Source organism: Peromyscus leucopus, chromosome 5, assembly GCF_004664715.2.
Source record: "Peromyscus leucopus breed LL Stock chromosome 5, UCI_PerLeu_2.1, whole genome shotgun sequence".
Lineage (NCBI taxonomy): Eukaryota > Metazoa > Chordata > Mammalia > Rodentia > Cricetidae > Peromyscus > Peromyscus leucopus.
In genome coordinates, this window is record NC_051067.1 from 8597289 (window position 1) to 8624760 (window position 27472).

Genomic DNA, 27472 nt, shown 5'->3' on the forward strand with positions numbered 1-27472 from the left:
GTCACACCAATGGCAGGGCACAGTCGGTGAGGACACTGGTGTTGTGAGAAGCAGAGCTAATGTGCTTGGCCCAGAGCCAAGGCGGTGCCTGGGAAGCGCTGAGCTTGGTAATGATGAGGGGGCACTTTTGAAGGTGTGCTAGGTAGGATCTGAAGGGACAGGATGAGGCCAGGGAAGGCTCTGCCAGCTGATGCTGAGAAGCCCTGCGGCCCACATGCTCCCCTCTGTGTTGGTGTTGAAACCTTGAAAGGTGTGGGGGAAGCTAGAAGGTGGGGGAGGAGGGTAGGGCTGCCAGAGGAGGGGAAGGGGGTTCCCATGTTCTAAGTTGCCATCCAGGCCCATCTTAGCCTTCTAACAGGTTCTCAAAAGGAAACTCGGAAGGGAGAAGTGTTTCAGCCATAGGCACACAGCAAGGAGCTGGTTTCTGAATGTGAACCCTGTCTCTTCATCTTTTCTATTCTAGGGACCCGAAAGCCATGAGACCAGCCCCCACCCCCCAGTGTGTGTGGGGAGCTCTGGGGGTGGGAGAAGCCGAGATGTCAGTGATGTGAAGGGTGATCAATGCCAGGGGTGGCAGACGAGAAACATAGTGGGAGAACCTCCAAGGAGCCACCCACCGAAACTGGGTGTGGTTTTCAGGGGCAACTAAGTGGCTGCAAAGAGGCAGGGTCTCTGAGGAGTGAGCAGTGGCCACCCTCTCCTCAGAAACAGTCAAGGAAACGGCTGCAATAGAGCAACGGAATTTGGTAATTTAAAGATGATGACCTTGGCTAGAAAAACGCCAAGAAACTTGGTGGCTGGGGATAAGGAGTAAAGACCATGACTTAGAAGCAGTGGAAGGCTCCATCATTTGAAAGTAAGAGAAACCCCATATAGGGCTGTGGGATTTATGCACTATTTATGCATAGTTTTTTTTCTTTTTTCCCCTTCCATACTAAGGATCTAACACTGGCCAGACATGAACTCTTCAGCTTGCTCAGCCGTTTTTCCAGTCCTAAAACTGTTTCATTACTGGGTTTTTGTTTGTTTGTTTGTTTTTGAGACAAGGTCTCTCTGTGTAGTCTGGCAGTCCTGGAGCTTGATATATACACCAGGCTGGCCTCGAACCCAGCGCACAGAGATCTGCCTGGCTCTGCCTCCCAAGTATGGGGATTAAAGGCCTGCCCCACCACTCCCAGCTGTTTGATTTTGTTTTGTTTTCGAAGCAGGGGCTCTCGTAGCCTTTGAGCTCCCTGTGCAGGGGAGAATGCTCTTCTTGCCCCTTGCTGCCCCATGCTGGGATTACAGTCACCTCATGCCCACCAGGCCCAAGGTGACAAGCCCAGTATGTGGCACATGCTGGGCTCCCAGCATTCTTACACGGAGCTGGAGGCCAACGTGGGTTAGTGTAAGCTCTGTCTCAAATAACAACAAAAACTAAACAAGGCCCCCCTCTGGGGGGGGGGGAGAGATGGCCCAGCAGGTACAAGTGCCACCAGCCAGAAGACTTGTGTTACATCCTTGGAACAACTCCTGAAAGACGTCTTCTGACCTCCACAGGAAGGCTGTGGCACGTGTGTGTGCCTGTACTCACACACATACACAAAGTTAATTTTGCTTGTTTTTCGAGACAGGGTTTCTCTGTGTAGCCCTGGCTGTCCTGGAACTCACTCTGTAGACCAGGCTGTCCTTGGACTCACAGAGATCAGCCTGCCTCTGCCTCCCAAGAGGGAGGCATGGGACTAAAGGCGTGTGCCACCTCCACCCCAGCAATGATAAATTTTTTTAAAGCACTGGGAAAGCAGCTGGATGGTGGTGGTGCACACCTTTAATCCCAGCACTCGGGAGGCAGAGGCAGGTGGATCTCTGTGAGTTCGAGGCTGGCCCAATCTGCTAGTGAGTTCCAGGACAGCCAGAGCTACACAGAGAAGCTCTGTCTTTAAAACCAAAAACCAAAACCAAAACAAACAAAAAACAACGACAAAAGGGAGGGGGCGGGAGCCAGCCAGAAGGAGAAAGGGGTGGTGGGGAACAAAGGACAAGGAAAACAATGGTCCATATTGTGATGGGGCTCATTACTCTGTATGCTAACCTAAAAATTAAAGACAAAAAGGAGAAAGAACTTGGATTTTTGTTATTTATTTTGAATCAGAGTCTCATAACATAGGCCTGGCTGCCCAGAACTCTCAGAGATCTGCCTGCCTCTGCCTCCCCAGTGCTGGCATTAAAGACATGTGCCATCATACCCAGCTCAATAAAATATTTTTTAAAACTAAACAGAACAAAAGAGGATACAGATGGGAGGTGAAGTGGGTGTGGCTAGAGACAGCTGGTAGTCTGGGGATCTGAGGAGCAGCCTTCCGAAGAGCCTGTGGGTCTGCTTTTGGGATCTGAAATGGGCTAAGCAGGAGGATGGGGAGACAGGGAGGATGGGGAGTAGGAAGAAGCAGGAAGGAGCTGGGGCCAGAGATGCCCATGCCTAGTCCCATGCCTGAACCTCCAAGCCTCCTCCCTCCCCAGGAGGGCACTCTTCCCCTGTCTAGTGATCCAGCAAACTGCTCTGTCCTCACCCTGGCTTCTCACCCCTCCCTTCCCCTCTTGAGACATCACTATTTTTCTCTGCCATCACCCTTGCATTCCACCTGCATCCAGGGCCCCAGGCTCTAGGACTGACCACTCCTGGGGCCCACTCTAGGTATGAGTGGTGGAGGAACTGCCAGGGATAGGGGTCCATGGCTAGTGGGCACCCAGAGCTCTTGAGGCAGGGGCCTGTGAAACGCAGAGTTTTCAAAGCCTCCCCTCCCCTTCATCCCATTCCAAAGCATTGCAGTGAATGTACATACGGGCTCCTGGGCATAGATGATTGACCAGATCAGAACCAGGAGGCCCACTGAAAACCACCACCTCTTCACAGATTAGCCCCAGGAAAGCTTGGTGAGGCTCTGGGTTCTGTCATCTCCCCGGGAAGTGGGTTGGGAGGCTTGATGGTGATGGAAAGGTTTTCTGGATCGACCCCATTCCACAGGAAAGAATGCCTGGAGGCACTTCCCCATAGGAACCTTTCTGAGGCCCAGGCACTTCTATGCTCAGAGCTTTGGGAAATAAAAGGTGCCGAAGGTTCACCCTGGAGTGGCTTTGGAGACCTACTTGGGGTTCCTTAGGAGGTATGGTGTTTGGAAAAGAAGACATGATTTCCTGGATACCCCATCCAGGAAGAAAATGATTGGAATGGCAAGGTGATGAGCTGCGGTGGGGTGGGAATGGCTGAGATAAGGTCATAATGGCAGGGATGAGGGAGGGTGTGGTTCGGGAGAGGGACCCCAGTGGACTCAGGCAGGCTGGCATAGCTGGAGGGGCTGGTGAATAGGTAAGGAGGTGTGCCCTGCTAAGCATGGGTCTGAGCTGGGACAGGATGTGCAGTTGGCCCTGGATGGCCCTGGAAGTGATGGTGGTAGACCAGGAAGGGTCCTTGCCGAGGAAATGGGCCATTGACAACCCAGGCCTGGCTTCATGGGGAGCTTGACAGGGACAGGGATAGGGTAAGGACCAAAATGGACTTCATGTAGGGTGGGATGGAGCTGGGAACGGGGTGAGGCTGAGATGGAGTTAAATGAACCAAGGGGTTCAATGGGGAGGCAGAGGGATGAACCTGGGCCTGGGGAGGGCCTGAGATCTTGGTGGGGTTAGGGCTGGGGTTAGAGGGTGTGCTACTAGGTGGGGCACCAGGACAAGACATGTGCATGGGACTGGCCCTGGGATCAGAGTGGAAGCTCAGAGTCCGGGTATAGGCTAGCAGGGCGAGGGGCATGGGGGCGCCCCGGGGCAAGCTGAGAAGGGGGGGCGGACCTCCCCCTGGGCCCGGCCGGGGCGGCGCTAGGACCGAGCGAGCCCAGGGAGTGAGCCGGGCGGAGCCAGCGCCCCCCGCCCCCCGCCGGCCGGCTCCCCTCCCCCGGCCGCTGGCTAGCTCGCTCTCAACGCTGCAGAGGCTCTGAGGCGGTGGCGGCGACTCCCTCATCCCCTCCCTCCGGTGTCGGTCGGTCAGTCCGTGCGTGCGTCTGTCCGTTCGGCCTCGGTCCGGCCCGCAGCATGGCCGGAGTCAGCTTCAGCGGCCACCGCCTGGAGCTGCTGGCGGCGTACGAGGAGGTGATCCGGGAGGAAAGCGCGGCCGACTGGTGAGCCCCCCGCCCCCGCCCCCGGCCCCTTTGTCCCCAGGCCGCCGCCGCGCCTTTGTTTCTCGGAGGCTCTGCCACCGGGAAGGGAGGGGGATACCCTGAAATGGTGCAACGGCCCGGGAGAGCCGGGGAGGGGCTGCCTTTGTGCGAGCCGGGGGAGGGGCCGGTCGGGCCAGGCGGGGCGCGCGAGCTGGGGAGCTCTGAGGCCGCCCTAGGCGCACCGGGGGCGCGGGAGCCGGACGCCAGCCACGCGGATGTGGAGCGCAGACGTGGGGCCCGGGGTCCCACGGTCCTGCCGGAGCCCATCCTCCTCCCACCCCCCACCCCACCCCCAGCCTCCCTCCACGGGCCCGGGGGACAGGTGTGCACGGGCCAGCCAAGGGCACCTTCGCCACCTTCGAGCGGGCGAGGACCGGGTGGGGACGGGGCGGGGACCGAGCTAGCGGAGCAAGAGCTGCCTGCCCGGCCACAGCACAAAGGAAAGCTAGGGCGGGGGAGGAGCGCAGAGGGCCGGGGGCCAGCGTGCCCCGCCCACCGGGGGCTTCTCAGGGTTGTCCCCCCCCCCCACATCTAGGTTGGGGTGTGATAGAAGGAGGTTCTCTGCCACATGGCAACCACGAAGTGACTCCTTTATCCCTCACGGGTCGCAGAGGAAGAGAGGTAGGGCTGAGCCCTTCTCTCTCCCCTTCTGAAGGAGGAGATCGCTAGGACTAGGCAGCTAGGCAGGAAGAGACCCAGGAGATGGACTCACGTAGCTTGTCTAGATGGTCAGCTAGGAGGAAGCATGGTGGGAGCCCCCGCTGAGGGATCGGGGGTGGGGGAGCGGATGAGTAGATCTCTGGGACCCTAGCCCCGCCGCTCAGCATCAAGGGGCTGTCAGCCTCTTGTTAGGGTGGTGTGAGGAGACTGCTTCTCTCCCCGTCCCCAGCTGTTATCTTCCCCGAGGTGGAGGAGGGTGTGAACCACCTGCTCTGGACTGAAGCCCCAGAGTGTCAGGCAGGCCCAGGGGTTCGATGCCCCCATTCTGAACACAGCCCCCAAGTGTTCTTCTCAGGGGGCAAATCCCCATTTCATATTTAGGTCTCTCTTCGCCTGTCAGGCAGGAAGTAGGCTCTTCTTGAGAATGCTGTGGCAGAGCTGAGGCTGGTCTGAAGGACCCCAGTTGGGCTGGCCTCACTCTCACCCCGGGAGGGCAGCCAGGTAGGGGGACTGGAGGAGGGAACAAAATTGCCAGGCCTCCATGCCATGGTACTGCAGCACTGGCTGGCAGCCAGGCCCAGAGGGATGGACTCAGGAGACAAGTTCTTGTGTCTTGCAGGTCAGTTATAGGAGAGGCTGCACAGGCCAAACAGGCAATCCCCACATTGTTGTCCCAGCCCTGTCCCTGGGGGTGCTGAGATCATGGGAGGCAATCTGGGCAAATGGCCTGCTTGGCCTGGTGGAAGAGCCGGTTTGAGGATATGGCCCTGCCTGAGAAACACTGGCTAGAACCCTGCCTTCCTCTCTAGTCCAGGGGGTGTAGACAGCACCTCACAGCTCTTAACCCTTCAAAAGCAGAGCACTGGTGGTCCAATCCTGGGACTACCCAGTTACCTCTGCTCCACCTCCTGCCCAGCAGAGGCCTGGGCTTTCACCACCAGAAACATCCATGTGGCCAAAGGGAGTTAGTTATGCATCCCTGGCAAGCGTCAGCCCCATCTGGGTGCTGTGTGGGACACACACTGATGCACATATGCACCCTGCATGTATGTTTGCTTACTCCCAAGGGCCTAAACAGCATGTTGTAAAAAGGGTGTGAGGATCGCATCTTACAGAAGATGACATGATTCTTCCCAGCTCTTATCACACAGCCAGGAGTTGGGTGAGATCCCAGGGTTCAGTGCAGGCCCTGCGTTCAATAGTCCAGTGGGGGTGTCCTGGGTTCAAATGCTGGGGCATGAGTATTTGGTGCCTTCCTCCTCTGCCTTGGCTTTGAATGTGGGTGTGGTGGAGCTTGGGGTAGCTGACCCCTAGGTGGCAGGGTCTCTTAAATGGACCACTGCCCTTGTACTGGAAGCAGACAGAGTCCTGGGGAAGTCAGTCTGTGTAGTTGGAAAGGCCAGCAGCACCCTGGTTATGATATGATTCATTGTGTAAGAAGTTCCTGCTCTTCTTAAGTATTCTGAGAAAAGAGGGGGCTGGGCACAGTCCCGCCAGGATTTCCAGGGTCTTTCCAGTTCTGGCACCCTGAGAGCATGTTGGTCCCCAACCTTCCACCCTAGCAGGCCTGGAGCCGCCGAAGGCACACTCCCTTTGCCCTAGTCCTTGTTTCTGTGGCTTAGATGGTTGATAAGAGTTTGTGTCAACATTACAAATCCCTCAGGTGCTGCTTTGTGCTGGCCCCAGCAGTGTGTGTTAGCATTCTGTAGAGCAGGCCGGCCTCAGTCTGTGGCAGTCACTGTCTGCAGGGTTTGGTGTAGGCGAGCGCATCTACGGCACCCTTGTCCTCATCTCCTTCCTGCTTGTTCCCAGCTCCCACCAGCCAGTCACTGGGGGCTTGTGGTGTGCCAGAGAAGCACTGTCCAGCAGGGGCTGGGGCTGGGGCTGGGGCGGATAGACGTCTGTTTTCATGCTCTAGGCATGAAGCGCAGGCTGAGCTGCCCTTGGAGCTGGCAGCGGCATCCTGGCTTGTCCTCGTGTATTGAAAAGCACAGTGCAGCCCCGGGGTGGAAAGTATTCTTCAGAACTGAACTTGGGGGCCAGTGTGGCCCCAGTGTGGGGTGACTAAACCAGTCATCTGGGGAAGGTGGGCTGGGCAGAGCTGAGAGATGGAGGGTTGGCACTTAGTGTCTGGAGAAGGAAGGCAGGCTTGTGGCCCTAGCAGGGGAGAGGGGCTGTTTGGAGGTGGGTGGGCAGGATGGAAGGGGCCTCGGGGAGTCTTGAGGCTGAGACAAGCAGCCTGTCACAGAGAGGTGTGATGTCCAGAGCATGTCGTGGAAGCAGCCAGGATTCCTGGTGCTGTCTCCTTGTCTCATCTGTGACTAGAGAGGGATACACCCTGTTTCTTTGAGGGCTCTTTGTTCCTGGCCATGGGTTAGGGCAGCCCTGACAGGTGGTGGGACAGCTGTGCGGAGAAGCAGCTGTCGGGAAGCGGCTGGGGCAGCAGGCGCACTAAGGGCTCCAGGACCTACAGCCCACCTGTGTCTCTCTGTGGAGAAATCAGGGAGGGTCCAGGAAAGGGAGGGCTGCGGGGGCCCACTAAGCAGCTAGGCTAACAGCCTCGGGGGGTGGGTCAGACCCTCCCTCCTTCCCTCTTCTCTCCCTTCCCCTCCCTCCCTCTTCCTCCATTTTTATTTTCTTGCTTCTGTACTTCCCTTCTTTCTCTTGTCTGTCCTCTTCCTCCTCTTCTCTTCGTCCTCCTCTCTGTTCCTCCCTTTCCTCCATCTCCCTTTTTTCCTTGTCTCACACACCCCAAGCCTCCTGACTTAGCAGATGGGAAAATGGGAGTTGAGAAAGGGCCTGAGCCCTTCTCAATCTCAGAGGCCAAGCTTCTCATCTCCACGTGTCTCCAGCCTGTGCCTGTGTCAGGATGGGTTGTGGGGGGAGAATCTCTACGTTACCTTCCATGAAATGGATGCTGTAGTATGCCTGCCTAGAACAAATACAGAGCAGAAAAGGCTAGGAGGAAAGGAAGCCGTCATTTTGGCTTTCTGACCAGCCTCAGTCTACATGGCAGTCCTGGGAGGCTTCAGCTAAGACAGAGACAGACTCGGTCGGGGTTAGAAGACCAGGAGATCTTAGGGTTAGAGTCTGGGAGTGATCACAGTGACCTCGTCCCCATCTCAGAGAGGGAGAGATTGAGTCTGAGGATGTCCCCGGGGTCCTTTGTGTTCGAGGAGAATACAGCTCGGGTGGGCTGGTTTCTGTGCCAATTGCTGGGTTGCCATGGTTACCAGGGGATGCCCAGCATTGAGCACCAGATTCTTCTCCTCCTCCCTCCCAATAGGGGGAGGGGCAGCGGGTACCAAGGCACGCACCAGGTAGATTCCTGGCTCTGGCCAATGAGGGATGAGAATCATGGTCGCCAGGGAACGGTAACCAAGGAACCGTTGCCGTGGAATCTCCATCGCACACCCGCTCCACTGGGTTGTGGGCTGCCAGGGCTAGGGCCGGACGCTGAGCTGACTAGGCAGAGATTTCTCCCCCACCATTCCCTGATTGCCATTTGACCCAGGTCTCTGGCTCAGCGGAAATGATGCCTGGCCTGTTGTCTCAGCCAACCAACAACCGAAGCTTCCCTCCTTGTCCTTTCTGCCCTGCCCCCCCCCCCCCACCACACACACATCACTCTTCCTCCCTCATGCCTTCTCCACCCAAAACCGGCTGTCTAGGACCTGACAGTTCTGTGAGCCACCCTCCCTCTCCCCAGGGCTCTGTACACATATGAGGATGGTTCAGATGACCTCAAGCTTGCAGCATCAGGAGGTAAGAATTCCAGCCATTCCTCTTCCTTCTCACCACCTACTCTGGTTGTTTTGTTCCCCTCCCTGGCTACAGTCCACTCTCCTGCCTCCGTCCAGCAGACCCACACTTGTCTGATGGTGTCCTTCCTCTTCTCATCCCTGCATTCCTCTGAGAGGAGAGGGAGGGAGCCTTGTTTCCTGTTTGACTTCTGGGAAGGCACAGTGAGGAAAAGCCACTTGCCCAACATCACACAGCTAGGGAAGGGCCCAGTAGGGGGTCTGGCTCAGCGCCTCTTTCTCTAGGACTCCAAGACTTCCTCAGGAAAGCTTCCTTTGCTTTGCTGGGCATTAGCACCTGGTAAGACATGAGAGGTGTGATCACTGAGAAATGAAGATGTATGAACAGACAGCTCTTCAGTCCCATCTCAAATCAGGCCCAGGAGGGTTCAGAGCAAAGCTATAATCCTGTCTGCCCCTCACCTCATTATGCAGAGATCTGGGCCTCTAGCTTGCAGAACAGAAATCCCCTGGGGGTTTTAGGCCCTTCGTAGGGTCAAGGTGTAGGAGATGGAGAGCCCTGACACCTTCCCGGTTCCCCGTAGAAGGGGGTTTGCAGGAGCTTTCCGGCCACTTCGAGAACCAGAAAGTGATGTACGGCTTCTGCAGCGTCAAGGACTCCCAGGCGGCCCTGCCAAAATATGTGCTCATCAACTGGGTATGCAGCTGTGGGATGGGGCTGGGAGCTGCAGGCCCCAGAGTGGTCACATTCCACCCAGAGCCACTGCTGGGGAAAACCCACACTGGTTCCTGGGAAGGCAGCCCGGACCTGCAGGCTCTTGGGCTTTCCTCTTGTCCTTCGCCGAGCCCCTCTTCACTGGGTATGTTGCAGGTTGGTGAAGATGTGCCTGATGCCCGCAAGTGTGCTTGCGCCAGCCATGTGGCGAAGGTGGCTGAATTCTTCCAGGTGTGTGGGGCCTGGGTCCAAAGGGGGCAGGGCCAGTCATCCAGGGCCAGGTGTGTACGCTGGGGTGGTGATGGGAGTTTGGATGCCACCGAAACGCTGTTTTGTTTTGTTTTTTTACGGAAGGGTGTTGACGTGATTGTGAATGCCAGCAGCGTGGAAGACATCGATGCTGGTGCCATCGGGCAGCGCCTCTCCAATGGACTGGCGCGGCTCTCCAGCCCAGTATTGCATCGACTGCGGCTTCGAGAGGATGAGAATGCTGAGCCGGTGGTCAGTGTACTCCTGGCTGGTCTTGCCCAGATGTCCCCTGTGGGACATGGTCCCTGAGTTGGGCCTCCCCAGGCTTTCTGGAGTGTGTCTGCTCCTGGTGCTCATGTCCGGCACTTGGCTCTGCAGGGCACTACCTACCAGAAGACAGATGCAGCCGTGGAAATGAAGCGGATTAACCGGGAGCAGTTTTGGGAGCAGGCCAAGGTGTGCAGGGCTGAGCCTCAAGCTTCAGGCCCACGTGTCCCTTCAGGGTCGCTCTGACCTCTCTCAGCTTAAAGTACAAACCCTTTTGGTCTCCTGCACACAGGGCTCATTCCCCCAATTCCCAGAAGGCCATCTCCCCAGCCTGGGTGGGAACAGAGTGGAAGGGCCAAGGCTAGCCTGGGCTCAGGGCTTGTACTTGTTGGGTGTGGGGTGCAGAAGGAGGAAGAGCTGAGGAAGGAGGAGGAGCGGAAGAAGGCCTTGGACGCCAGGCTCAGGTTTGAACAGGAGCGAATGGAGCAGGAGCGCCAGGAGCAGGAGGAGCGTGAGCGGCGCTACCGAGAGCGGGAGCAGCAGATTGAGGAGCACAGGTGAGGGTGGCCCAAGGCCGAGGGCGCCCCCCCTCCCCCACCCCGGCCTACCCTGAAGGGTATGCTTGCGCCTCTCATTCCAGGAGGAAACAGCAGACGCTCGAAGCTGAAGAGGCCAAGAGGAGGCTAAAGGAGCAGTCTATCTTTGTAAGTTACTTCCCAGGGCTCTTGGGCCTGGCCAGGGAAGTGAGGATGGTCCATGTGTTCCGGGGGCCTCTGGGGACATCAGCAACCCTCCGACAGTACTAGTACTGGGTATTTTGGGATGCATGGACATCAGTGTCATGAGTGTGTTAAGCCCAGCACCTGTCATGGAGGGGGGGACCTGGTGTTTGTGTGTGAGGGCCTGGTGACTTCTTTTAGATGCTTATCCAAATTGGAAGAGAAAAATCCACCTTGACCCAGCCCCTCACCGACCTGGTTCCTCCATCCCTTCCCCCGTGGGGTCTGGGGGACCGGGGATGTACTGGTCATGAGCTCTGCAGTTGGGTTCTGTAATGAAGGTAACTCAGAGGTCCTGAATGATAGACCAGTGCTTCTGGGCACTCCTCGCATACGCAGGGTCTCTAGAGCAGTCCCCTCTCATTGATGCTGTCTTGATCTATGTGTTTACCCTTTCATAACAAGGTCTTTTGAAAAAGCTTAGTGTTGCAGAAATGCAAAGGTGTGCATGCACACACAAAGGTAGACTAGCGACTTGTGAACAAGTCAGTGTCTCTGCCAGTTGTCAACATCTTAAGCAGTGGCTGCCGAGTCTAGTTCATCCACTGCTTTGTTTCCTCATGGGAAAGTAACTATGTAGCAGCTGTAACTATGTAACCAGCTGTTAGGGTGGCCTTTTGATTTCAGGTTCTTTAAGGAAGGCCCCATGTGAAATTGGAATGTATCACCCTGTAGTGTTTTCTTTTAACCTAGGGATTCTTGGGAGCTGGGCTTTGTTCTCTCCTGCTAATAAGAGTTTATTTGTCTAGATTTACTTATTTTACTTTATGTGTATGAGTGTTTTGAGCCTGCATGGATGCCTGTGTACCATGTACCATACCTCTATGACTTTGACTGGTCTACATTATGAGTTCCGGAGGAGACATTGGATCCCCTGGAACTACAGTTGCAGATGGTAGTGAGCCACCATGTGGGAGCTGGGAACCAAACTTGGGGCCTCTGCAAGAGCAGCAAATACTCCGAGCCACTTCTGCAGCCCCTTGGTTCTCTTTTTGCCTTGGCGTCTAGGGAGTTCTCAAGTGTCAAAAATGCTTAGACACAACAGTGCTAGAGTCTTGCTCTCTCTCCTACCCACAGCTCTGACTTGTTTCAGTGGTGTTCACATTGTTCTTTATTATTGTGTGTGTGTGTGTGTGTGTGTGTGTATGTGTGTGTGTGTGTGCGTGTGTGCGTGCACGCGCATCTGTGGTATGGACAGTGCATTCACCCATGCATGCACTTGTAGAGGCCAGAGGTTAGCCTCTGGTGTCTTCCTCTATTGCTGCCCACCTTGTTTGCTGAGCCTGGTACTTACCATTTTGGATAGACTGTCTGGCCAGCGAGCCCCAGAGCTGTGCCTCTGCCCTTCCAGAGCTGGTGTTAGAGCTGTGTGCTGCTCTACTGGGCTTACTTAATAAATAGGTGTCTGCTGAGAATCCGGACTTAGATGGTCCTGCTTTACCCACTGGGCCATCTCTCCAGCCTGCCTCTGCTCCTTTCTTTGATTGAAAGAGTAAAGGAACCTGGTGAAACTATACCAGGCAAGTTTTAAGTTTTAGGTTATATCCTTAAAAGCCTGGAATGGTGACTTGAGCCTGTAATCCTAACACTAGGAAAGCAGAGGCAGACATACCTTTATGACTTTGACTGGTCTACATTATGAGTTCCAGGCCAGCCAGTGCTACAAAGTAAGACGCTATTTCAAAATATAAGAAAAAAGTTCTGTTCTTCATCTTGCCTTTTTCCCTTCCCCAGCAGCCCCTTCTGCCCAGTTTGCCCCATGAACAGCAGGAGATGGGAATTAAGAGGCTTTTGGTATAGTGAGTTCCATTGAACAAACACATACTGACCTTGTGCTGGCCACTCACATAGACTTGGGTCTTCATCCTGTGTTGCTCACAGAGGATGAGGGAAGTGACCCCAGAAACAGGAAACACAATGTAGTGCAATCTGTGGTATCTGTTGGGAGTTCCCTTGGGGACCCAGAGAAGGAAATGACCTGAGTGAGCCAGGGACTTCTTGCTCTGGAAGTAGTGCCCAAGCAGAAGCAACCTTAAACCGGAAAGGCTGAACTCGGGTGATGGTAGGTCAGGTATTTGGGAGCGATGGGCTGATCTCCCGTGCCAAAGCATAGAACTAGGAAATGGTATGACTATTCTAGGCGCTGTGACTGTAGCATGCCGAGGACATTATGTCCACATCCAGCAGAGTATGTGGGCGAGCTGGAGCTGGGATAGATGGTGGGCTTGGAGGAGGATGAAGTAGTCTTCATCAGATTGGGGGAGGGGAATGTAGCCAAGCAGGGGGCCTGCTCACCCACAGCCCCTGGTTTCAGTCTTAAAACATAAGTCATGAAGTAGCCAAATGGGAATTGGAGAGTGGGGGACTACAGTGAGCAGAGTGGCACCCTTCCAGGGCCAGGTGGCTTCTGTTCAGCTCTGGCTACCATGCTGTTGAGAAACTAGGGACCTGAGTATGCAGCTCAGTGGTAGAGCAGATGCCCCGGATTTGGTATGTGTGTGTGTCGGGGGTTGGGGGGGACGGGACACACATACACACACACACACAGAGATAGAGAGAGATAAAGAGAATACAAACTAGATACTCAGGAGCCTGTGAGAGACTCCATCTCAAAACACAAAAGCCAGGTGAGGCAGGAGAATCGGAAGTTTAAGGTCAGCCTAACAGTTTAATGAGATCCTATTTCAAAATAAAAACGTAAAGGGCTACAGGTGTAGACACTGGTAAAGCACTTGCTTGCCTTCTGTGAGGACCAGGGTGCAGTCTCTAGTGACAAAAACCAGATTTTATTTTCAGTCAATATGAAGCTGAGCCCTTTTTTTTTTTTTTTTTTTTTTTTGGTTTTTCAAGACAGGGTTTCTCCGTGTAACAGCCCTGAACTCAGTCTGTAGACCAGGCTGGCCTTGAACTCACAGAGATCTGCCTACCTCTGTGACTGGAGTGCTAGCATCAAAGGTGTGTGCCGCCACACCTTGCTCAAAACTGAACTTTCAAGTGAGTTTAAAAACTCGCCATGAGGGGCTGAAGAGATGGCTCAGCAGGTAAAGAATACCGGCTTCTCTTCTAGAGGACCTGGGTTCAATCCCCAGGACCCACATTCTGGGAGCCATCTGTGGCTCCAGTTCTAGGGATCTGACGCCCTCTTCTGGCCTCTGAGGACACTGCAGGCACGTGGTGAACAGACACACAACCAAATTTAAAACATGCCATCAGCACCATATCCAGTCCACAGGCCATATTCAGCCAGACAAGGGGTGCCCCACGGTCCCGGGTGCCTGGTCAGCTGTGGATCTAAGTGAAGCAGGTTCCCAAGGCCTGGCCAGTCTGGGGATGAGGTGGCTGCAGACACTGAAGAAGAGAAGGCTGGGTACTGAGAGGAGCAAAGCACCACCTTCGAGATCCTTCTGGGTTGTAGAAGAGATGCTCAGGACATTGTCTCTCTGGTTTCCAGGGTGACCAGCGAGATGAAGAGGAAGAGTCCCAGATGAAGAAGTCAGAATCCGAGGTGGAGGTGAGAGCTGGGAATGACAAGTGAGATGAGATGGGCAGGGGCCGCCTCGCCAGCTGGCCGGGCCCGGCACTAACTCTGTCCTGGGGCCCTCAGGAGGCAGCTGCCATCATCGCCCAGCGACCTGATAACCCACGGGAGTTCTTCAGACAGCAAGAACGTGTCGCGTCAGCCTCTGCTGGCAGCTGTGATGTGCCCTCACCCTTCAACCACCGACCAGGTAGTCCTTGGCCCTGTCCTTGCCCAACCCACACTCCTCAGACTATGGCCCTAAGTCCCTTTGGGATGACTCCTTGGAAAACAAGTCTTGCCCAAGGACTTCTTGGAGAAGGCAAGACCCCTTCCGTGTGCTTCCACCCACAGCTCTCCAGGTGGTAGCACCCACAGAGGGGCTGGGTTGGGGGCGCCATGTCACTGTTGGGCATTGGCTGAGCAATGGCTAATTCGCAAGGCCGGTTGGGCAGCTTTGGTGTAGATGCAGACACACTGCTGGCGTTGGGTGCTTCCGTGACGGGTTGGACTAGTCTGGCCTAAAGGCTGTGGATGCATGTAGGGTGGGATCTTGCCCTGGCTTTCAGTTTGAGCATCCTGGAGCAGCTGTCTTTAGGGTCCCTGTTTGGCTTCTCCTTGTGTAGCTTCTGCCTCCCCTTGAAGTGCCCTTCTATTTCTTGTCTGCTGGTCTGAGTGTTTGCATCCACTGTGTGCTTGGTCATGGGCTGGGGTCCCCGGAGCATGGCGGACTAGACTCACTTGTGCTGCTACTCTGAGGCTGGCTGTGTGTGCCCATGTGCGTATCTGGTGCTGGCTGGTGGGAGGCATCAGATGGCTTGAGGCTGTGGCCCAGCTTGGCTGAATGTAGACCCTGGCTGAAGGTGGCTTGGACATCTAGGGCTGGCCCTGGGGGTGGGTGAGGCCTTGGGGCAGGGGTGGGGGAGACTGACCCTCTCTTGTCCTCTGTCTCTTTCTCTGTCTGTCTCTCTCGGCAGGTCGTCCGTACTGCCCTTTCATAAAGGCATCGGACAGTGGGCCTTCCTCCTCCTCCTCTTCCTCCTCTTCCCCTCCACGGACTCCCTTTCCCTATATCACCTGTCACCGCACCCCAAACCTCTCTTCCTCCCTCCCATGTAGGTAGCAGTCCCAGGCCTCGGCAGGGTGGGGTAAGGAGGGCCCCGCTTCCCAGCAGCCCCTCTCCCCCAGCCTGACTGCTGACTGCTGGTGTTTGTCCCCAGAGCAGGTACCTACCTGCCACTTACTTGTCCCTGGCCCTGCAGGGCACTGGCCCCCAGGGGCCTGGTTGACAGGGTCTGGAGCAGTAATCTGGCCCCTGGGGGGGCCTGGGGAGCTCACAGCCCCCACCCATACTCAAGACCAGGAGGACCGTCCTGATCCCACCTGGCTCCCCACCCCTCACTGACTAGCCTGGGCATTTGTTCCACAGGCAGCCACCTGGACAGCCACCGGAGGATGGCGCCTACTCCCATTCCAACCCGGAGCCCATCTGATTCCAGCACAGCCTCCACCCCTGTCACTGAGCAGATTGAGAGGGCTCTGGATGAGGTTACATCCTCGCAGCCTCCACCCCCACCTCCACCACCCCCACCAGCTCAAGGTGAGAGAAGGATTCCACCTGCATCCATCCTCCCCTCAGTCTCTGGTTGCCATAGTAACGTAGCTCCAGGGGAACTGGACCACTCATCACCAGCACCACACTGCTAAGGAGGTGGCTGTAGCAGAGAGAGCTGTGGCGTTGCCATCGGACCTGCCTTCTCTAAACGGCACTGACTCGTCACTGAAGTGGTCATGTGCCTTTCCTCCCTGGGCTACCCAGTGGTTTAAAAAGAATTGATGAAGGGATAGTGGGGTGCAGCTGATGCTGAAAGATGCCCTCGTGGTAGTTCTTCCTCAGACGTCCCTAACTCCCTTACTCTTCAGTGGGTGGGCAGGGCACTATAGATTGGCCCGGGGCATCTGTCCTTCTCCAAGGGGGCTGACTGCATTGTATCCTTCGTGTGCACTGTGACAGAGGCCCAGGAGTCTACCCCCAGACTGGATGGTGAAGAGACCAGCAAGGAGGCCAAAGCAGCAGCAACCCCTCGGGCCTGGGCTGGGTGTGTGGAGGAGCCCCCTCAGGCACAGGAACCTCCCCGGGTGCAAAGCAGCACCATGGAGGACTTGATGTGCACAGAATCCCCGGAGCAGGCTGCCCTGGCTGCCCCCACAGAGCCTGCTGCCTCTGTCCCCTCAGTAGCTGATGCCCATGCAGCTGACACCATTGAGACCACCACTGCCACTGCCGACACCACTATTGCCAACAATGTCACCCCTGCCACCGCCGGCCTCATTGATCTATGGCCTGGCAATGGGGAAGAGGCCTCAGCACCCCAGGCTGAGCCCAGGGTGCCCACACCACCCTCAGGTGCTGAGGCCTCCCTGGCAGAGGTACCTCTGCTGGATGAGGCAGCTCAGGAGATGCTGCCCCCAGTGGGCGAAGGCTGTGCCAACCTGCTGAATTTTGATGAGCTGCCAGAGCCTCCAGCCACCTTCTGTGACCCAGAGGAGGAAGTAGAAGGGGAGCCGCTGGCTGCCTCCCAGGTCCTAACTATGCCCTCAGCTCTAGAGGAGGTAGACCAGGTCCTGGAGCAGGAGCTGGAGCCAGAACCTCACCTGCTGACCAATGGAGAGACCACTCAAAAGGAGGGGACCCAGGTGGGACAGGGGTGGAGGAACAGTGGTCAGGGCTGAGGGGGAGGGCTGATCGCTTGTAGATCCGTACCGAGAAGCAGCTCTGTTCCACTCCCCTTTCCATCTCTGCATTTGTTCCCTGGCAGGCATCTGTGTTTCCCCAGCAACCACTCTTGGACTCCTTGGTTGCCAGGGAAACAGGCTCACGCCTGATAGATCAGCTGTAGTCCTGGCAGGTGGGTCCTAGTAACCTATGCTTTTTTTTTTTTTTAATCCAACAGGCCAGTGAAGGATACTTCAGTCAATCACAAGAGGAAGAGTTCGCCCAATCAGAAGAGCTGTGTGCAAAGGCTCCACCTCCTGTATTCTACAACAAGCCTCCAGGTAGTCCTTCCCTGGGTGACTGATGGGTGCCACTAACCACAGTTGGCACAGCCCTTAGAGGTTGGGGAGACACAACTGATAGATCTGCCCAGCCATCTCCTCTCCTCTCCTCATATATCCTAGAAATCGACATCACCTGCTGGGATGCAGACCCAGTACCTGAAGAGGAAGAGGGCTTCGAGGGTGGTGATTAGTAGTGGCGACTGTCCCCGGGCTGCCTTCGCCAAGGCTCCCAGCTGCGGTAGCCTCTGGCCAGACGGCTTGCAGCTCCTGCATTAGCAGCGGCCCGTCTGGCACCCACTCTGGACTCCGGCGCCGGCCGGGGATTTGTCTGCTTCCCTACCCACAGGGCCCGACTTTTACAGCTTTTCTCTTTTTTTTAAAGTTGATAGACTTGTACAGTTGACTGGTTTTCCTCCCGTTGGTAGTTGAGATGATGTTGCAGATTATACCCCCTTCCTGCCCAGACCAGATTGTAGCTTAGTCTCTCTGCTCGGCCGACCAGGGTGGAGGCCTCCCTCACCCTGCTTGGGACCTGGTGGGGCTTGGGGGTTCTGGTGGGAAAATGTTCCCCCCATCACTTTTCCTAGTTTTATGTTTCTTGGAAAAATATCACTTTGTATTCTCTATCCAGGGCTTCAGATATTTTGCACGAATTTTAAAACATGGCAATAAACGGCTCGTGGGCTCTGGCTCCCTGGGACCCCTCCCCTTCTCTTCGCCCTCGCTGCTTGGTCGAAAGGAATTATCAGGCCCCCCTGGGGCCCCTTGGCTTCCCGCCCTCTCCTGCCGCCCTCTCCTGCCGGGCAGGTCCCAGGCTGGAGGTCCTAGGCGTGACTCAAGTCAGGGCTTATAGATGGGACCCAGAGGTTTGGGTGGCCCCTCCTCAGTTCCTTCCTCTCTGCTTGGGTTCTTTTTCACATTAACTTTTTCCCCCTTTTCTTCTTCTTTTTTTTTTTTTTTTAAAGCACAAACTTATGTAATGGGTCGTGCTCATGTCTGTTAATAAAGAAATCCAGATCCCTTCGGGCCTGCTGCTCTGGGCCTCCAGGGGTTGATCTGGCGTGGGCGCCGGCCCTCATGACCCGCTTCCCAACAACTGTCACCTCCGAGGCTACAGGGGGCGCACCTCTCTATTACCCTGCGATATCAAAAGCAGGCTAGATGGAAAATGAACATCCCGCCCCTGAAAAACAACCTTTGGTTTCCGAAGGCCAATTTATCTGTACACACCCACACACACTAGGCCAGCACTCAGGCTCCTTCCCTAAAGTCCGACATGCCTGGTCACTAGCACCCTGGGCTTAAAGCAGCTAGTGTTCCCCTCCGCTTGTACCAAAGCAGATCACACACCTTTATTATCCTCAAAATGTAACAAACGGGGTAAGAAATCCCACCCTCCCCCCACCCCTCCCTGCAGTCCAAGGGAAGCGTTTAAAAAGCCCCGCAGTCAGGCTAGGAGTTCGCCCGTGGGGCCCGGGACGCCGGGCGCCCCTCTATACGGCTGTAGTCCTCCCGAACAAGGGGATGGAGACGGGCAGGCGCCAAGCTCCGTGCTCCAGGGGCTCCCGGCTGCTGAGCTCTGAGTCGGTCCAGCTGGGGAAGACCCGGCGGCTGCGATCAGCCTGCAGACAGAGGGCAGGGCAGGGGGCGGCGGGCCGCGGGGCGCTGGGAAGATGCAGCGCCGAAGTATAGCCCCGGTCCAGGAAGAGAGGCTTGTAACTCGGAGGCGGCTGCTCCTGCTTCTCCGCGCTGTCGCGGCGGCTCAGAAAGGGCGTGACGATCTTGCGGTAGAGGCCGCGAGTGTCCGTGAGCACCTCGCTGTAGGGCGGCGGCGGCTCGGCCATCAGCACCGCCTCCTCGTAGCACGGCGGCTTAGACATGTCGGATTCCGCTGCGGAACGGGAAGCGGGCTGTGAGGATGAAGCCGCCGGCCCAGCCTCCCGCAGAAGCCTCGCCTCGCCCCGCCACCACCACCCCAGCCCGCTTCTCCCGGTGCATCGGCAGGGAGCGCTCGCCTGCCTAGGCGCAGCCTTACCTTGGCGCGGGTAGCTCCAGGGCCGAGGCGGCACGGAGAGGTGCGGTGGCGGTGGGTGCGGCAGTGCGTGATGGTGTGGGTGCGGGTGCGCGTGCGGCTGCGCGGGCCCGTGGTGCAGTAGCGGGTGCACGTGCACGTGCGAGTGCGCGTGCACAGGCGCCTCCAGACGGCTGCGGTGTGGTGGTGGCGGCGGCGCCAGGCCCGGAGGACTTCCAGCCAGGCTACCCTCAAGCTCGAGGGGCTCCAGCTCCAGGGCACGCAGGTTCTGCTCCCTCAGTCGCTCCTCCTGGCGCCGTTTGAGGCGGCGGCGCAGGAAGCTGCAGAAGCAGCAGAGCAGGACGATGAGACCCCAGATGAGCCAGAAGCCGGCGAAGCACGTGAGGAACGTGTAGGTGCCCTGGGACATCACCATGGCTGCGGCGCAAGAGGCAGGTCCTCGGCAGCTTTACTGGACGCTGGGCTCCTCAGCGTGGCCCCGGGGCCGCGCCACGCTCCCAGGTGCCGCCAGCGTCACTTGGGGACCTGCGGCCGGGGGCTGCCTGCGGCGGGGCTCAATGGGCGCGCATGCCGGCGGAGGGCAACTTTGGTTCCCGCTCCTTTCCATGGCGCCGGCCGGCGCGGGCCTGCTTCACCCGGGGCCGCGAGCGACCTGCGGGGCAGACACAGGGCTCAGCGAGGCTCGCCGGGATCCTGGGTGACTCCCGGACTGCACCCGCGTCCCGCGCAGGGCCGGGGATGCCTCCTCGGTGGGAACCCCCGCACTCCCCGGGGGCCGGGTGACGTCACCGAGGGATGACGTCACGCCCGAGGTTCCCCTGATAGGGTTTCCCCGAATCGAGACCCGGCCACCGCGTGCCGACGCGACCCAAGACCGGCCAGCAGGGGGCGCGCGGAGTCCGCCCGCAACCCCAGGGTCCAGCTTCGAGGTGGTTTTCCGAGGCTGTGAACACTAGGGCACTAGAGTAGTCTCGGCGCGGTTATTTTGGGTGGAGAAAAGGACAGTCCACCAACTGGAGGTCCACTAGCAGCTCGCTTGGCACACCACGCTTCTGCCCTGCACTGCTTCCAGATATTAGCCACGCCTGTAAGAGACTGGCGAGCGGCTGCCACTGCATGCCACCGGCCCTCTCTTTGTTTGCTCCCGATGCGGTGTGCTGGGCGTGGGCCAGGCGCTCTTTCCTTCCTCTAGGCGCCTCTGCCAGCCGGATTCCAGGCCCAACTTGACTTCCCTCACCACCTACTCATGCGCAAACCCCACGTGGCTGCATCTTTCTTACTTCCAGCCCTTCCCCTCCCTTCCACCAATTCCTTCCCCTCTTTGCAGAGGGGTGGGAAATTAGATGAGATTTATCTTTCGGATCCACCTCCTATCACAGCAGGGGGCTGAGGACATCTCTGCATCGGGAGAGAATTCAGGAGCCCTGACTGCTTAGTTAAGGCCAGCAAGCAACAGACGGTCACCATCCCCAGGGCCCTTTTCCAATGCCTTCTACCAGGAGCTTTAACACAACCCTTTGGGTAACGAATTATTTCTAACTCACAGCTGAGAACTGGAAGAGCAGTGAACTGCACAGATGGCAGCGCTAATTTGAACCTAGGCCTAGCAGCAAAGCCCTGGCCTGAGCTCGTGGGAAGTATGGTTTTCCAGGAGCTCTAAGAAACTGCTTGCCCTTGGCACACCAACATTCACTCAGCTTTGGTGTCCACAATCAGCTTAAGACCCAGGCTGAAAGGATGCCAGGCCTTGGCCACCCCATCTTCCCCAGATGGCTTCTGTCTGGCTCTGGTTGCCCTCAGCCATGTGCCACTCGGTGCCCATGCCAGTCCTATCCTGGGCCTGCGTTCCAGAGCAGACAAGGGTAGGAACAATAGCTCTGCCCGCCCCCTCGACAACCCCACCACGAGGCTGCCATGGTGACGCAGCCCAGATAAAAACACGATGCTGCCAGTCACCGGGAGTTAATTAAATCTGTTGTTCTCCTTGAGCCCTCAGGAACAGGAATGTTCTGAGGAAACAGACACTAGCTGGAGGTTTCAGCCAAAAGGGCAGAAACAGTCCCGGGTCAGAAAAGGTATTTCCGTGGTTGGAGGTAATGGTGCTTGCTAAATTAGAAGTCTTTGTCAAGAGCCTGGGGGGGTGGGGGAGGGGAGTACGGGTCTGCAAGTACGAAGACAGCTTGAGCCCAAAAGACTGGCCACCATGGACAACATGGCATCATGGTTCTGAGCATATAAATAAAAGGGAGCTTTAAAATGTCTGTCAAGGTCGTCAGAACTTGTCCCCTCTTTCCATCTACATTTTTGTTTTTGTTTTTAGATAGGTGTCACTGTACAGTACAAGCTAGCCCCACGCTCAAGAGCAATCCACCTCCCTCTGCCTCCCCATTGCTGGGACTAAAGGCATGCATGCACCACATCTGGCTCCATGCAGAATATTAACATCACCTTGTCACTTCTGGTCACACCAGCATTTGATAGATGAAGTGACAAGCTTAGAAGACTCAGTTTCGTGCCATACAGCTAATAAATAGGAGGTGTTTAGTCTGTATCTGAGACAGTCGCTGTCCACTTTCCATGTGGTGAGCTGTGAAAGAAAACTCCAGTGTTGGTTAGCGCTCAGTGTGTGAGAACTTGGTAGTTAGGTTAACTAGTAGCCAGAATGTGTGTTCCTGTTCCTTCCTGTCAAGGCCTTGGACCGCCTGTTACGGTGTAGCTCAGGGGAAGTACTACAAGATGGAGAGAGATTGGCAGCTCACAGCTCAACAGGAAACAGCACAGAAACTATGCCCTGAGGGTATCTAACTGGCAGCCTGGGCATTAGGCCAGACTCACAAGACTAAACCCCAAATCTGTGTGCTGCTGTCACCAAGTCATCCGCAAGGACCAAGAACCATCATTCACTGCACTGTGTGCCAACTAGGGGCCAGAGGGCAATCTCTTCCTTGAGAACACACTGCTGAGCCAGCCTCTGATAACAGTCTGATTCTAGTGTCCAACTAATGCTAAATACACTCTTGCTGGAGCTGCAGAGGGCCGGTCACACTGAGGTCTCCCTCCTGCGTGTTATCTAATCCACAGCAGTTGTTCAGCATCAAGAGGGTCATTCAGATCTTCTCAACTGTTCTAATGAACAGGCCAAACTTTCCAAAGCCCCCTGCCCCAAGGCTCTTGCCTGCCTCTGGGCATGCTTTGGTCCTAGCTGGGGGAACCTGCAGACTCAGACTCAAAGTCTTACTGTTGATAGCAAACACTTGATTAGCACACATCTGCCACTTGCCCACCTCCCCTGCTGGGAACCATGCCCTCCAGATGGACTCATCTTTCCATCTGCCATGTTACTCATTTTCTGTATTCCTCTTTCTCTCTATTCTTGCAGATTACTAAACATTGCTCAGGACTCCATCTTGGTTTGTATATGGCTTTGCTGGGTTTTCTTAGACCATTCCGGGATTACACCCAGGGACGAAAGCAAGACCCCCAGGTGTTTCCTACCCGCCTTGCTGCTTGTTTCCTCATGGATCACCATGGGAAGGATTGAGCTAGCCTCTGCAAAGGGTAGAACTGTGTTGTTGTTTTTTTTCTGGGCGGAGGGTGAATGTTTTGGACTAGTACCTCTGAAACGTGTCGTGTCTGGACTACACTGAGGAGCTTGTCCAGACCCAGAAGGCTAGCCCTACCATCACTTGATTCAGGAGGTCTGGGTGGGACTCGAGTCCACGTTTTCTAGTCTGTCTCACTAAGTAGCCCAGGGTGGCCTGAAACTCATGACAATCCACTTTCTTCCACTTCCTAAAAGCGGGATTGCAGGCAAAGCCACCACACCTGGCTTCAGAGTTCAAATTTCTAACAATTTCCCAGTAGATGCGAAGCCAGAGACTCTGTGACCTAGATCACGGCCTCCAGAATGAGTTCCTGCCAGGGCCTCTTGGCCTCCTCCACCATTCCCCGAACAAGTCTGTCTACCCTGAGCTACCTCACCTCCCTGGATGAGGACTTTGGAATACTACAGAGTATTACTGAAGGCTTCATCAACTGGCACACAGTAGCTAAGAGCCACTTGTTGAAGTGACTGAGATGACTAGTTACCTGTTTGATATTTTAGCTGTAGGAGGGGGGACACTTCAGGAGCTGGGTCAGCGTATGGTTCATTCTGGGGAAATATTACTGAAGAAGCCACTGCCCAGGCCTTAGCCCTCGTCGAGTTTTTGTTTTGTTTTGTTTTCAAGATAGGATCTCACTATTTAGCTCCAGCTGTCCTGGACCTCCCTATGTAGACCAGGCTGGCCTCAAACTCAAAGAGTCTGCCTGCCTCTGCCTCCCGAGTGCTGGGATTGAAGGTGTGCACCACCACACCTGGCCCTTGGAGGGGGTTATAACCAAATCAAAACTCCGGTCATCTATGAATAAAAGGAGAGAATGACATGAAGGCATGGAGTGGAGAGAAGTCCAAGTCATAGGGACTCTGAGTGACAAGATGAATCCCTGGGCATAAGCCCAAGAAGAAGAGACCAGGACAGGAGACAGGGTGGCAGTGTAGCAGGGTCCTGAAGTCGGGATGGATGGAGGACAGCAGCTGTCATCCTGTCCTCGTTGGTATCACTAGCCTCTACAGGTGTGATCTCAGCAATACTCAAGAGGCAGATGGAGCCCATGGACTTATGGATTGGAAAGCCTTGAAGACTGCGAAGCCCAGTCTTGGCAGGAAAGGAATATTGGGGGACACAGATGACATTTCTACACCTCCTTCTGATACCAACCCGGATGTACTGGGGGCAGAGAGAGCAGGCTCCCAAAGTCAGCCTGGCATGGGGCTGGCCACAACCTCACTTCCAGTAGGGCTCAGTACTGGCTGGGACCTAGCCTTTAGGGTCCCCACCTAGGTCTGTGACCCGACTGTGAACAGGACATGGAGCCCAAGGGATCTGCGGACACAAAGGATGTCCTTATGAGCTCATTTCTCCGGTCTGGCCCTGTCAAGGGCAGTGTGGGAAGGATGGGGCAGGACACCAAAAGCCCATACTCAGCCAGGCAGTGTTGGCACACACTTTTAATCTCATCACTCAGGAAGGCAGAGGCAGGCGATCTCTGTGAGTTCAAGGCCAGCCTGGTCTACAGACTGAGATCCAGGACAGTCAGAACTGTATAGGAGAACTCTTGTCTAGAAAAATCAAAACAAAACCAACCTACCAAACAGAAAAGCCCATACTCCTGAAAACCTTATTCCTGGAGTTCCCTGTGTTTCTATCCCTCATTAAGCATGGACATAATTTGTTCTTGCAAGAGAGGAAGCCATGTGATATGGGAAGTTAATGCTCATGTCTCTTAAGGGGCAGCCTGTTGTCACAGATGAAGCACTAAAAGGAGGCATGAATTCAAATCCTGTCTCTGCCCTAGCTGAATCATGTGATCACATCCTAGCCTCATAACTAAGGTGGCTTCTTTACATGTACAACAGGGATGATAAGACCTGCCTTCAGGGCTGGAGAGATGGCTCAGCAGTTAAGAGCACTTGCTCTTGCAGAGGCCCTGGGTTAAGTTCTCAGCACCCACACAGTGGTACACAATGACCCAAAACTCAGTTCCAGGAGATACAACACCTTCTTCTGACCTCCACAGGCACCAACCACATACATGGTGCACAGAAATACATACAGGCAAAACTCACACATAAAGTGAATAAATTAAAAAAAAAAAAAGACTTGTCTAGTAAGACTTGGGGGGGGGAGACACAACCTGCTGTAAAATCACTTTAAGCCCAATGTACACACCTGCATGTGGTCAACTGAAGGCCAGCACCCGGCATCGCGGAGGTGGTCCAGTAGAAATCACTCCCATTTTACCATGGACTGTATGTAGTCTCGAGTTAAGACTTTCAACTTTAACACAACTCATGGATGTGTTTTGTTGGCCAATGACTAACAATTTTTTTTTCAGTATTCATTTCTTTCCCAACATTTGCATTAAGGCCAGCTTTTATGCTTGATCTAAAATACTTGATGATCTAGATACACAAAGTCCACATATTGTATGGTGGCATTAATTGATGAGCAGGTACCTGGCTACATCACTCATCCCATTGTCCCGGTGATCCTTGGAGGCTTTTGGGTTTCCTGCCTCTGAGCTTGACTGGCTTACACAGGACCCAGCACTGAGGCCTGTGTGTGCCAGATTTTCTCCTAATCAGAACTACAAGCTGTGAAAGCCAGAGAGCTTATGCACTTAGAGACTAGGGGCTGGGGGTTTTCCCAGGGGGCTATGGCAGCCAGACTGAGCTTGGGCTCAGCTAGAGAGAAAATGGAGGAGGAGAGAGGAAGGCAGCCTATCAATAGCACACCCTATACTGAATGGAGGGGAAAGAAGCTGGTGATTCAGTCGGCAGAAGGAAAGGTGCACCAAGGCTTGAAACAGAGAACTTCCTCACTGGAGGAACATGAAGGAAGGCTGAGAATGTTCCTCTGGCAAGCTCTAGGATCCTTTCCTGCCTGGATCACATGGCTAAGAGGGGCTGTGTCAGCAGAGGAACCTGCAATAGAAACCCATCTCTGGGGCTTACTGGTTGTTTGACCTTGGACAAGTCTCTTCACCTCCTGAGCACTGTGAGACTTCATCTCCAAAACAGGGATAATAAACTTACCTGCACAAGTGCTCTAAGGATTAGGGGATTATGAATGTAGAGGCCTCAGAATTGCACACAGAGTGGGCAAAAAATGAAAGCAACCTGTGACTAATTCCCCAGGTCCCTGCCTCCGGGAGACTCAAGCCTGACTTCCCAGGCAGCACCCATTTAAGGGCGTCTTATGCCAAGGCCTCAAATGCCCCAGATCCTGGGCACCAGATAGTTCACTGGATAGTAAAAGAAACGTAGGGTGGCTGTGGTCTCAAGGGTGCTGTATCTGAAGCCTGTGGTCAGGGCTGGCATCTGCTGAGTCAGGCCCTACTGGCAAGGGGGCCATTTCTCTCTCCTGCTGAAAGGAGGTTGGGAGGGAAGCCAGAGGTCATTTCCTCTGACTCAGCATCCATTCGAGGGGCTCCCTTGGGCAGGGCACCTCCATGTGGCACTGCCTCTTTGCAGGCCAGCCTCCATGCCACACCACAGTCAAGGCATTGTGCACAGACAAGAAAGGGGCACTGTGGTCCAGACAATGAGCTGGGTCGCTCCCATCTGGCCTGAGACTCAGCTTCCCGGGGTCAGCAATGTCCTTTGCTCTGCTTCTATTCCCTCCCTGGAGAATGGTGGCCAGGAACATGAAGTGGAGGCCCATTGCAGGCCCATGATTCGGCGCATACCCTAGCCATGAGGGGAGCAGCTTATTTTCTCTTCCCTAGTAAGAAAAATCACCTCTAAAGAATGCAATTTTGGGCCAAGCCATGTCACAAGAGACCACTCTAGTGGTAGTACTAACAATGGTAGTCACCCGGCAAAGCCCCCAGACCCAACCTCCAGGCCTCCTCCTCCCTAGGCAGGCCCAGGGTCTGGGCCGCCTCCACGTTTGCAGCCACCCTGGGAGTCCTGTTGCGACGACTGCAGCCACGTGGGAGCCGGCTCGTGCCCACAGAACCGCTCGCCCTCACCCCCACCCTCGACGTGCTCAGGCAGGCACACCCAGACCGGCCAGAGGAGCGATGCTCTCTCCACAGTGCACCCCCTTCGCTACCCACCCCCCCCGCGCCCCCGGCCGTGGTGGGGGAGGGGGCGTCGCCACCCCGCAGTCTCGTTGCTGGGGAGCGCAACCCCGTTGCTGTGGCAACGGTTTCCAAGCGAACTGGTGGCGGCTCGCGCCCGGCTCGGGCTCCCTAGCTCACTGGCGCTCTCCTTCCCCTCCTTCCTTCCCTCCGGTGTGGGCTGGGGGAGGGGCTGCCCGCTGTCTCGGTCGGGGTCCGGGTGGCGAGACCAGGATAAGGCTCTGAGCCACCCGCAGGGAGGGTCATCAGCCTGAAAACCATCTTTTGCCCGCGCCCTGTTCCCGCCCGGCCCGCAGCCGTCGCGGTACTCACGGGCCCAGGCATCCTCTTCGAACTCGTCTTCCTGCCTCGGGGCGAGCGGCCCGGCGGACAGAAGCCCCAGCTTGGAGCAGGCGGCGGCCCGGGGGAGCAGACAGTGGCAGCGAAAGCCGCTCCGAGCGCTGGGCTGGAGGCGCGGGGCGCGCGCACGGGCGCGTGCTGAGTTTGGCGTGCGCGCGCGCGCAGCCAACAGAGGCACCCCCCCACCCCCTGCCACACGCCGCCGAGGCGGCTGCGA

General features: G+C 55.9%; 2 protein-coding genes across 4 annotated transcripts; one reads left to right on the plus strand and one right to left on the minus strand.

Moving 5' to 3' along the window:
- The first annotated feature begins 3920 nt into the window (after nucleotides 1–3920).
- On the plus strand, nucleotides 3921–17903 carry Dbn1 (drebrin 1). 2 transcript variants are annotated; one of them, XM_028863550.2, is made up of 15 exons: nucleotides 3921–4151; nucleotides 8560–8615; nucleotides 9196–9308; nucleotides 9483–9557; nucleotides 9681–9827; nucleotides 9954–10031; nucleotides 10248–10399; nucleotides 10483–10546; nucleotides 14073–14132; nucleotides 14226–14349; nucleotides 15116–15253; nucleotides 15568–15738; nucleotides 16153–16835; nucleotides 17093–17195; nucleotides 17319–17903. In XM_028863550.2, exons 1-15 carry the CDS (start codon nucleotides 4066–4068, stop codon nucleotides 17387–17389), a joined length of 2121 nt encoding a protein of 706 aa, XP_028719383.1. In that variant the 5' UTR covers nucleotides 3921–4065; the 3' UTR covers nucleotides 17390–17903. The 2 variants fall into 2 exon arrangements, with proteins under 2 accessions (XP_028719383.1, XP_028719392.1); XM_028863559.2 differs by lacking the exon at nucleotides 15116–15253.
- Nucleotides 17904–18525: 622 nt separating this feature from the next.
- On the minus strand, nucleotides 18526–27401 carry Prr7 (proline rich 7, synaptic). 2 transcript variants are annotated; one of them, XM_028863563.2, is made up of 3 exons: nucleotides 27229–27401; nucleotides 19234–19882; nucleotides 18526–19089 (listed from the first exon to the last, which is right to left on the minus strand). In XM_028863563.2, exons 2-3 carry the CDS (start codon nucleotides 19643–19645, stop codon nucleotides 18692–18694), a joined length of 810 nt encoding a protein of 269 aa, XP_028719396.1. In that variant the 5' UTR covers nucleotides 19646–19882; nucleotides 27229–27401; the 3' UTR covers nucleotides 18526–18691. The 2 variants fall into 2 exon arrangements, with proteins under 2 accessions (XP_028719396.1, XP_037061594.1); XM_037205699.1 differs by lacking the exon at nucleotides 27229–27401 and having other exon boundaries at nucleotides 19234–23508.
- Between the last annotated feature and the right edge of the window lie 71 nt (nucleotides 27402–27472).